The sequence below is a fragment of the Cyprinus carpio genome, chromosome B22 (assembly GCF_018340385.1).
Source record: "Cyprinus carpio isolate SPL01 chromosome B22, ASM1834038v1, whole genome shotgun sequence".
Lineage (NCBI taxonomy): Eukaryota > Metazoa > Chordata > Actinopteri > Cypriniformes > Cyprinidae > Cyprinus > Cyprinus carpio.
Window position 1 is genome coordinate 11,405,902 of NC_056618.1, and position 11,670 is coordinate 11,417,571.

Consider the following 11,670-nt stretch of genomic DNA (forward strand, 5'->3'; position numbering starts at 1 on the left):
TTAAGAGACAATTGGATGATCGAGATTTTTTATGAACGTTTACCTGCTGGCCCTACTAGTAAATTGAAAACTTGTTTATTCTAAATTACAGCATCATTTTAAAAATGGAGAATTCAGCAAAAGTGAATATGAATTTCTTAAAGTTGATTTTCCGGTTACACCTTTGATTTATACACTCCCTAAGGTTCACAAGAGCTTGGATACCCCTTTGAAGGGGCGTCTTATTGTAAGTGGCATTGGTGGCATTCTTTTGTGGATTACTTCATTGGAACTGAAGCCCATAAAAATGTTACAGCTGAAACTGCTGGTCTTGAAGATGAACTTTATTCACTTTGAGTTTAGATGATGTTTCTTTGTTAGGACAGATTTATACAGAAGATGCTTTATTTCTTGACACATTATTGTGTCATGTTTGGTGAGGACACAACGTCAGACCTGAAAGTGTTGGATCTGAAGATGATCTACTGACTGTGAATCTTTTTATGAACGTGTAGATTAGATGATTGATTGAAACGCTTCCCGCATACAGTGCAGTGATATGGTTTCTCTCCAGTGTGAATCCTCAGGTGCCGCTTCAAATGATCAGCTGTAATAAAAGTCTTCTTACACTCAAAGCACATATGATCTCTCACACCAGTGTGTATCTTCTGATGTAGTTTTAAACTCTGCAGTTGTGAAAAACTCTTTCCACATGAAGAACATGAATGTGGTTTCAGCTTTGAATGAATTTTCAGGTGATTCTTCAGTGCTGAGGCCCACAAAAATGTTTTTCCGCATTGATCACATTCATACAGTTTCTCTAAAGTGTGGATGTTCATGTGCATTTTAAGGTTTGATGATTCTGTGAAACTCTTCCCGCACTGATCACATGTGAACAGTTTCTCTCCAGTGTGAATCCTCTCATGTGATTTCAGGTCTCCTGACTGTCTGAATCTGTTGTTGCAGTGTGAACACTTGTAAGGTTTCTCTCCAGTGTGGATGTGCATGTGCATCTTAAGGTTTGCTGATTGTGTGAAACTCTTCTCACACTGATTACACTTGTATGGTTTCTCTCCAGTGTGGATCCTCATGTGAACCTCAAGACCACGTTTGCTTGTCAAACTCTTTCCACACTGAGTGCAGGTGAAAGATTTCCTGTCTCTGCTTTTCTTTAAATCTTTCTGTTTGGTTTGAGAGCGAGTCAAAGTTTTTTCTCCAGTTTTAACACGTTTGTCCTCCTCTTTATTCAGTTCTTCATGCTCCTTGTTTTCTTCAATCAACTCTGAAAGTAAAAAAAAAAAAAATTTTCAGTAAATCCTGAAAATGAACTCTGAAGAAACAGTGGAAAGTAGGCAATTGCTATATAAATATATTATAATTTTGATGCATTTTACATTACCTTAGAGACCCTGAAACTTTCCAACTACACTATTATCTAAAATAAATAAATTGTAAAAAAAAAAAAAAATTATACAGTTTATTAAAAGTGCCCTTAATATTTGCTGCTTCAACTATATTATAGTACAGCTTTTAATTTTTTTCCTACTGCAACAAAATTAAAACTGCTTAAAGTGTATATTTTATTGTTTTTTCAGTCTCATTGATGAAGGATGAAGAATAATCACCAACCTGTTTGTTCTTCAGTGTGTTTGATTCTGCAGGGTTCTGGATCTTTCATGTTCTCTCTGTCTGGGAGGAGCTTCACTGAAGGTGTGATTGTTGTGGGAGGAGCTTCACTGAAGGAGAAGCAGATCTGCCAAAATTAAAGATGCATCATTTACTGAGTTTATGATTTTAAACTAATTCACAATTTTTTAATTATTCATGTTCACCTGTCTATGCATCTTGTAAATTAACTTTCTAGTAGATTAAATCGCAATGTGTTCTTATACTCATTCACAAGTTGTATCCCTTTTTTATTTTTTAAGAATTTAAATTACATATTTAAATTCCTACATTTATCTTATCTTTCATTTATATTGAGACAAAGAAACAAATATTGAGGAAAAAAAAACACAACCCCACACAATTAAATGACATAAAATAAATACAGAAATATAATTTTACAAATTTGATACTTACCTATATCTTGTAAGGTCACAATAGCTGATCGTGTTGTTTGCTTAAGTCTGTTGACGGCAATAAAATGAACTAAATGTGGCAATTAACAGAAATAAACAATTAAAGCCGATTTTCATAAGATGATAACATTGATGAGTCTCAGATTATAAACACTCATTAAACAAGACATTCTGGATCAGCAGCAGATCATCTCAGTTTTTATACAAGTATCTGTGACAGTGTGTAGTGATTATTTGCATAAGAATATTTGTTGAAATACTATAAAACTGCTCTATTAAAACATAATATGATCGTCTCATAAAATACATAATTTATATCTATAAAGAAAGACACTAACTTACATCACTTACAGCAACCACAATTGTTGCATATTCAACTAAACATGATTTGCTAATAACTAAATTCATAGCAATAAAGTAAAACACATCTTTTTGGTAAGTCCAGAAACTGGCAGAATATAAAACCGTTAAAAATAAAGAGCATTCAGTACCAGCATCATCACTCCAAACATCTAAACAATACAAACGAACATATTATTCTCTCAGATCTAACATTTTCCCTCACATGCTCGTCGCCTGCTGTGATAACTGTTTTAGTTAGTAAGCACAGAAAAAAAACAATTCAGAAATTACCTCTTTGTTGCTTAAACGGTTAAGTGTGTTTTACAATAATGTAAACACGTGAAGTACCGCGAACTGCTCGCCTCACGAGACTCGAAGCTGGCTGAGCGCGCGCGTGATGACGTCATCATAAGCATCTTCTTCTTTCAGGTTTAATGGCGGTTGGCAACTCATCTCAAAGGTGCATTACCGCCACCTACTGTACTGGAGTTTGGGTATTAGAATGACATCAAAGGAGAGGTGGAGGAGAAAAAATATGAATAAAAAATGTATAAACAACAACAACAAAAAAAAACTTTCAAAGTCACCTTAAACATTTCTTGCATTTCCACTAAACTTTACTTATCTTCCTTAGACTATATATTCGTATTAAATTCGTTCACTTGACCCAGTGTTTTTCAAAAATAAAATGAATAAATTGTGTATTCTCCCAGATGCTTTTCCTAGTAAATTTTTTGTTCATCCATTTGTGCCTTTAATTCTGCCCTATCTTCTTCATATTTGTTGCAGTCTAGCAGAATATGCTTCACTGTCTCTTGCACATTACAATAAGTGCATAATCCAGTGGGAAATTTTCCTATTCTGTGCAATCTTGTATTTAAACCAGTGTGACCCGTTCTAAGACGTGAGACTAACATCTCCTCCCTTGGGCTTCTTGCTTGTGACTACTTGATTTTGTACACTGTATAAATGGTGTCCTGTATCCGCTGTGTTTCAATATTCCTGCCATATTTTAAGTGAATGTTGCTTTATGATGGTTTTGACCTCTGGTCTACTTATTGGTATGTGTACATCTACTGTTTCATGCTTCGTAGAGTTTTTTTGCTGGCATACCCACAACTTAATTTCCTTCCAACCCTAAATGGACAGGAACCCAAAGAAAGGAGACAGCCATTCCCTTATTATGAAATGTGAGATTAGAAACTGACAGATTATAAAATGTATAAATAAAGAGCATTCAGTACCAGCATCATCACTCCAAACATCTAAACAATCATAAGAACGAACATATTAACAACATTTATCGCAATTATTTCTGGGACAATATATCACACAACAAAAAGTTGTTATCGTGACAGGCCTATCTGATACTGCTGGTCGATGGCGGAAAAGCTCAGTTTTTTAAACCGCACTCGGGCAGAAGTACCAGGTACAGATTGGAAGGCAAGAGGTTCAAGAAAAGATGTAGAAGGGGTAAACGAATGCGGGTCTTTGCTTCCTCCACGACTGACGATTAGCAATCAGAGGAAACTTTTATGAATTTCTCTGATAATTCACTTTCTAGTTTTTGCATTGTTGCTCTTAGTAAAGGACTTTCTTTTATTCCTACTACTGAGGCTAATGACTTTGACACTATGATTGACTTTCATAAGTTTGTTTAGATCTCTGAGACTGAGGGAATTCTTTTGTACAACTGAAATATCTACTCTATCTGATGATGCTCCTTCTGTTACTATACAGCGCAGTGTCACTTCTGATTCGTCCAGTAGTCGTCTTCCTTTTAAAAGGAAGTTGAACTTTATTCCACCTCATAACTGAATGCATCTTTGGACACTTACTGCAGGCTCGTTGAAGCTGATGTTAAGACAAACAAAGTGTGTTAAACAAACAAAGATAAGAGACAATATAAAGCAGGGCTCAACTCTGAGTAGGCTGACTCTGAGTTTAGCGCGTGCACCATGACTATGAAAAGCCATGATCAATGGAGAGCCGAAATGACGATTCACCATGGCAACAGCTCCCGCCAAAAAGACGTCTGCATACTTCAGACTCAATACAAGTTTAATTCTTATCACTGCTATAATATCCCAGGTGAAAACTGGCAGAATGGTAAGTTATGGAAGTAATACACTCTTAAAAATAAAAGTGCTTCACGATGCCATAAGAACATTTTTGTCTAAATAGTTCCATAAAGAACCTTTATCATCTGAAGAACCTTTCTGTTTCTGTTTCTTCAGATTATAAAAAGGCAAGAAAGAGATGGTTCTTTAAAAAAAACTTTGACTGAATGTTTTTTTGTGGAACCAAAAATGGTTCTTCTATGGCATCGCTTGAAGAACCTTTTGAAGCACCTTTAGTTTTATTCATTTTCATGGTATCTCATGGGCAAAATAAATAAATAAAATAAAACAAAATAAAAACAATTTAAGTGCATTTTTCCTGCTTTCCATTATTTTGCTACCCTGCTGGTTTGACAAACCTCCCATTCTGAAACAGAAAACCCAGAGTTTCCTTACTCAGAGTTTCCACTTAACCTCCTTTCTGAAACGGGCCCCAGGAGTGGTTTTCTCGACTTTCAGCTCAATTGCAAATGTGATATTGATTTTATACAACTTTAGTTAAATAAGCAATATTAACTGACTTACATTTTAGACAGATTATATCGTTTTTACTCCATTTCGCTAACAAAAGTAGTTCCAAGCAAAGCCAAAGCAGAGTAGTCGCGCATCTGCGAGCAACACACAAGTCTTTCGTTACTAAATGATACATTTTTGAACAAGTCAATAATTCAGTGAGCCATTTATAAAAAGGGTTACTTTGCTTCATGTATTGAATGAATCAGCCATTTGAACGAATCGGTTGAATCAATGATTCACTCATTAAAACAGTGACTTGCCACCACCTACTGGTGGTTTAATTTTATATTTAAAAGTATCATTGCAATTTTTTCCAACATTTCATTTTTGTATGTCAAAAAAGTAAAACATAATCTAATAACATTATTTATGCATTTGGACAGATGGAGTTTGTTGATACTGATTTAATTTGAATAGTAACCACATGTCTTATTATTCTAACTTAATGTATTGATCACATATTTGAATTCAACGTAAATGGAGACACGTACATTAAATCAGTTTAGAAAAATGTTGTCCTTCATAAAGTTAAAAAGTGTAACAGCGATCACTTTCAAAAATATGCTGATTGGAGTAATTCCTGATAGAGCACTGATGAGACTGCTTCAGAATAAATTACATTTGTCCCCCTGACAAGTAACTTTTTTACTCGGACAAGTGAATGATTGATTTACTTGTCCAAAGGACAGCTTAATGTCTTTTTTACTCGGACAAGTTAATACCCAATATGAAAATTATGTCATTAATGACTCACCCTCATGGTCGTTCCAAACCCGAGACCTCCGTTCATCTTCGTGAACACAGTTAAGATATTTGAATTTAGTCCGAGAGCTTTCTGTCCCTCCACTGAGAATGTGATGTACGGTATACTTCCCATTCCAGAAAGGTATAAAAATCATCTTTCAAAGTATCCAGTGACATCAGTAGGGTCCGTCTGAATTTTTTGAATGCATCGAAAATTACATTTTTGGTCCAAAATTTATCAAAAACCGACATTATTTCAGCATTGGCTTCTCTCCCCGGGTCTGTTATGAGCGCGTTCACAGCACATCCGCATCGCGAACGAATCACTCGATGTAACCGGATCATCTTGAACCAGTTTCACCAAATCGAACTGAAATCGTTTGAAACGGTCTTGCGTCAACAATAAGCATTAATTCACAAATGACTTTAGGTGAACTTTTTTTAACATGGCTGACACTCCCTCTGAGTTCAAATAAACCAATATCCCGGAGTAATTCATTTACTCAAACAGTACACTGACTGAACCGAGCCAGATAACGAACGAAGATTGACTCGTTCTCGAGTCAAGAACCGTTTCTGTCGGAATGTTTTCCGATTCGAGAACCGAGGAGCTGATGATACTGCGCAGTGTGAAGCAGACTGACACACAGCGCCTCTGAACTGAACTGGTTCTTTTGGTGATTGATTCTGAACTGATTCTGTGCTAAATGTTATGAGCGCGGGTAAACCGAAGGCTTGAATCAAGGGCAATCATCGCCAATGAAGTCATTACGTCGAGCGCAAAAGAACTGGTGAACCCCCGTTTTTCCGGCAACCGGTTTATTGAATCAGAAAACGAGTCCGAAAGAGAACCGGTTCGTGGAGAAGAACATAACTTCCCATCACTACCGGTTTTCCCGAAAACGATGCAACCGATTTCTTGATATCGAGAACGAGTCAATGTTTCGTTCGTTATCTGGCTCGGTTTCAGTCAGTGTACTGTTTGAGTAAATGAATTACTCCGGGATATTGGTCCATTTGAACTCAGAGGGAGTGTCAGCCATGCTAAAAAAGTTAACAGCTTAAGTCATTTGTGGATTAATGGCTTATTGTTTGGACGCGAACCGTTTCAAACGATTCAGTTCGATTTGGTGAGCCTGGTTTTCAAGATCCAAGGATCCGGTTACATCGAGTGATTCGTTCGCGAACCGGATGTGCTGTGAACGCGATTCACTCATAAAAGACCCGTGAGAGAAGTCAATGCTGAATAAAGTCATAGTTTTTTGATATTTTTGGACCAAAATTTCATTATTTTCGATGCTTCAAAAAATTCTAACGGACCCTCTGATGTCACATGGACTAATTTGAAGATGATTTTATTACGTTACCGTAACAACCTATGGACGTGTATTCCGTACAATGTATTGATCACATATTAAATTCTCGTAAATGGATGGACAAGATTTAATCAGTTTAGGAAAAATACTAAATCTAAAAATAAAAATCTTATACTTTCAAAAATATGTTCGAAAGAGTGATTCCTGGAGGTCTCACGACTGTTTGGAATAAATGATTTGTCCCCCTGTCATTAAATGACATAATTTTGATTTTTGGGTGAACTATCCCTAAGTGAATGATTGATTTACTTGTCCAAAGGACAAGCTTGTGTCAAAGCTTAATGTCCAGCCCTGTAAAGCATATAATAATTTATAGAAAGTGGAGAGGGATGCTTTTATGAACGTTTACCTGCTGGCCCTACTAGTAAATTGAAAACTTATGTTTATTCTAAATTACAGCATCATTTTAAAAATGGAGAATTCAGCAAAAGCAAATATGAATTTCTTAATGTTGATTTTCCGGTTAAACCTTTGATTTATACACTACCTAAGGTTCACAAGAGCTTGGATACCCCTTTGAAGGGGCGTCTTATTGTAAGTGGCATTGGTGGCATTCTTTTGTGGATTACTTCATTGGAACTGAAGCCCATAAAAATGTTACAGCTGAAACTGCTGGTCTTGAAGATGAACTTTATTCACTTTGAGTTTAGATGATGTTTGTTTGTCAGAACAGATTTACACAGAAGATGCTTTATTTCTTGATGCATTATTGTGTCACGTTTGGTGAGGATGAGACGTCAGACCTGAAAGTGTTGGATCTGAAGATGATCTACTGACTGTGAATCTTTTTTTTTGTGAGTAGGTTGGTTGGTTGATTGATTGGATTGCTTCATGCATTGAGTTGATTTGTATTTTTTCTCTAGTGTTTATCATCAGGTGCCGCTTCAAATGATCTGCTGTAATAAAAGTCTTCTTACACTCAAAGCACATATATTCTCTCACACCAGTGTGTATCTTCTGATGAACTTTTAAACTCTGCAGTTGTGAAAAACTCTTTCCACACAAAGAACATGAATATTGTTTCAGCTTTGAATGAATTTTCAGGTGATTCTTCAGTGCTGAGGACCACAAAAATGTTTTTCCACATTGATAACATTCATGCAGTTTCTCTCCAGTGTGGATGTTCAAGTGTTTCTTAAAATTCGATGATTCTGTGAAACTCTTTCCGCACTGATCACATGTGAACAGTTTCTCTCCAGTGTGAATCCTCTCATGTGTTTTCAGGGATCCTAACTGACTGAATCTCTTGTCACAGTGTGAACACTTGTAAGGTTTCTCTCCAGTGTGGATCCTCATGTGAATCTCGAGACTCTGTTTGTATGTGAAACTCTTTACACACTGAGTGCAGGTGAAAGATTTCTCGTCTCTTCTTTTCTTTAAATCTTTCTGTTTGGTTTGAGAGCGAGTCAAAGTTTTTTCTCCAGTTTTAACATGTTTGTCCTCCTCTTTATTCAGTTCTTCATGCTCCTTGATTTCTTCAATCAACTCTAAAATTAAAGTAAAAATTGTAAATATTCAGTAAATCCAGAAAATGAACTCTGAAGAAACAGTGGAAAGTAGGCAACTGCTATATGTTTACAAGTTTATATTATCATTTTGATGCATTTTACACTACCTTAGTGACCCTGAAACTTTCCAATTACACTATTATCTAAAATAAATTTTGTAAAAAAATAAATAATTACCAAGTTTATTCAAAGTGTCAACATTATTTGCTGCTTCAACTATATTATTGTACAGCTTTTAATTTATTTCCTACTGCAACAAAATTAAAACTGCTTAAAGTATATATTCTTATTGTTTTTTCAGTCTCATTGATGAAGGATGAAGATTAAACAGCAACCTGTTTGTTCTTCAGTGTGTCTGATTCTGCAGGGTTCTGGATCTCTCATGTTCTCTCTGTCCTTCAATAAACTCTGTCTCTGCAGATTTCACTTCTTCCTGATGCTCTGATGCTCGTCTTCACTTGTAGACTGATGGGAATATTCCAGCATTTATTGATGAACTGCAGTGGGAGGAGCTTCAGTGAAGGAGGAGGAGGAGATCTGCCAAAATTAAAGATAAATCATTTACTGAGTTTATGAATTTAAACTAATTTTAAACTAAGAACTATTTAACTCTTCATGTTCACCTGTCTATGCATCTTGTAAATTAACTTTCTAGTAGATTAATCACAATGTGTTTTATACTCATTCACAAGTTGTATCCCTTTTTTCTTTTTTAAGAATTTGATTCACATATTTAAATTCCTACATTTATCTTATCTTTCATTTATATTGAGACTACAAGACACAAATTGAGGAGAAAAAAAACACACAACCCCACACAATTAAATGACATAAAATGACAATAAATACAGAAATATAATTTTAGAAATTTGATACTTACCTATATCTTGTAAGGTCACAATAGCTGATCGTGTTGTTTGCTTAAGTCTGTTGACAGCAATAAAATGAACTAAATGTGGCAATTAACAGAAATAAACAAATAAAGAGGATTTTCATCAGCTGATAATATTGATGAGTCTCAGATTATAAACACTCATTAAACAAGACATTCAGGATCAGCAGCAGATCATCTCACTTTTTATACAAGTATCTGTGACTGTGGGTAGTGATTATTTGCATAAGAATATTTGTTGAAATACTATAAAACTGCTCTATTAAAACATAATATGATCGTCTCATAAAATACATAATTTATATCAGGGCTGCATAATTAATCGTATTTTAATCTCGATAACGATATCCACCTTTCTCGATTAATTAAAAATAATCGTCACGATATTGGCTGGCTCATTTATCCTGAAACGTGTTTTAATTTGGCATTTGCATTATCTTGCATTGCCTAACGAGGTCTTCAACTAGCGTTCATGCTTGTGGTTGCCAGATGTGAAGAGCTTTAAGCCCCAAACAAGAGCTTTTCCTCCTTTAAGGATACACTTTTCTGCCCGGTGTTTTATTTTAATGTGCGCAATCTGGCAACCCTGTGCGTTAAACTAGCGCTGATCCTATATGTAATCATAGAGTTTTTAGTCTGCTCTCATCTGTACAGCGAGAGTTTCAACCATGTTTAAATGTTTCCCCTAGTCCAAGTTTGGAATTCCTCACATATCCATTTACCTCCTCTGCCCTATGCATCGTGCCATCTTCCTCCCTTATTCCATCCCTTTCCTCCTTCTTCCTGTCCTCTCCCTCCCCTGACACTCCTTTAGCCCACCCCTGCCCCCTTTCCTCTCCTCCCTTTCCTCCTTCCCTCTCCTTTCCCCTGCTTCCTTCCTTATTTCCGCCCTCCCTCCTACTCACACCCTTGCTATGATTCGTTGCCTCTTGCTGGGACGTCCTTCTCCCAGCACCTCAGCATCTATCCTTTTAGTTTGATGATTCCCTGTAGCACTTTTAACTCCTGAAGCACAAGTGTCGACTTCTGACATTCCTCATGTGCCTTCCGATGACAGTCCCCTGTCTAACTCGATAACCTTTTCCTACATCTGAGTCCTTGTCATTAATAAAGATTCTAAACTCTTGTACTCCTCCTCCTGAGAGTTGGATTTTTTTTTGTGCATTTGCTCGCCTGTCTGTTGAGCGACATCCCGACTTCCTCTTTCCTGGCCTCTCTTGACTATCTCCTTTCCTCTAGGTTCAGTCAACTCAAGTCAGAACCTCCTTTAAGTCCGTGGAAAATCGCGTGTTTTTCAAAAGGGAGACCCTTCAACTAGCTAGGTTAAGGGCTGATCTTGCAAATCCTAAATCCCCTAAGCAGATGAATAATGGCGTGAACACAATTATAACCTCCATTACTCTGATCAGGCAGTTTTAACCATTACCTGGCAGCTCAAACCATGGTCTATGCCATGTCTTCCTACCATTCCTCGATCAGACCTACTAAGTCCTGCCTAGTGAACCCAACCTAATACTCCATTAGAGTCACATTGATAAAGTGGGAAGAGGAGAAACACCGTCAGCTGTTTTAGTCGCTGTGGTGAGACAGATGGTGGTGTCCTTTGGAGCTACAAGATGCAGGCCGGAACAGCATCTTAATTCCAAACATCTAAACAATGGGGACACACCATAAGAGTCTGCTCTCATATAGATCGGCTTTTCCCTCACAGGCTCGTCGCCGCTGTGATATGCGCTTTCATCGAGAGCTCTTGGAAAAAAAAAAACTCTTCAGAAATTACCTCTTTGTTATCTTAAACCCCTACCTGCTGACTATCACTTTCCTCTTCTCTCTTCCTCTCCGAACTGGCTCCCTCCGCACGAGACTCGCGCTGGCTGAGCGGGGCGCGTTGATGACTCCTCATAAGCTCTCTTCTTTCAGGTTTAATGGCGGTCTGGCACTCAATCTCAAAGGTGCATTACCGCCACCGTGTACGTGTCCTCTGAGTGTGGGGTATCTCCTCTCTGGGACTGGTTTTAGCCTCTGCAAGAACTTATTCTACTTTCTGTCATCTCTCTTTCGTTCTCTCACTCTTATTCTATCTCTTTCTGTTTCTCCTCCTGATCTACCGCT

At 37.0% G+C, this 11,670-nt stretch overlaps 1 protein-coding gene across 4 annotated transcripts; it reads right to left on the minus strand.

Annotated features, from left to right (window-relative positions):
• Positions 1–305: 305 nt before the first annotated feature.
• LOC109072769 (gastrula zinc finger protein XlCGF49.1-like) lies at positions 306–10,043 on the minus strand. Of its 4 annotated transcripts, none has more exons than XM_042748699.1 (4): positions 9,547–10,039; positions 9,002–9,203; positions 8,030–8,645; positions 306–561 (listed from the first exon to the last, which is right to left on the minus strand). In XM_042748699.1, exons 2-4 carry the CDS (start codon positions 9,048–9,050, stop codon positions 462–464), a joined length of 765 nt encoding a protein of 254 aa, XP_042604633.1. In that variant the 5' UTR covers positions 9,051–9,203; positions 9,547–10,039; the 3' UTR covers positions 306–461. The 4 variants fall into 4 exon arrangements, with proteins under 4 accessions (XP_042604633.1, XP_042604630.1, XP_042604632.1 ...); XM_042748696.1 differs by lacking the exons at positions 8,030–8,645; positions 9,002–9,203; positions 9,547–10,039 and adding exons at positions 1,609–1,732; positions 2,062–2,130; positions 2,694–2,838 and having other exon boundaries at positions 306–1,261; XM_042748698.1 differs by lacking the exons at positions 8,030–8,645; positions 9,002–9,203; positions 9,547–10,039 and adding exons at positions 1,609–1,683; positions 2,062–2,108; positions 2,694–2,795 and having other exon boundaries at positions 306–1,261.
• Between the last annotated feature and the right edge of the window lie 1,627 nt (positions 10,044–11,670).

What these genes read in the sequence shown, in the direction of transcription:
- LOC109072769 (XM_042748697.1), bottom strand. Translation starts at nt 9,050, where the DNA reads ATGAGAGATCCAGAACCCTGCAGAATCAGACACACTGAAGAACAAACA. An exon ending in ACACACTGAAGAACAAACAG is followed by an intron (nt 1,262 to 9,001) that starts GTTGCTGTTTAA and finishes TTTTACTTTCAG; the next exon opens with AGTTGATTGAAGAAAACAAG.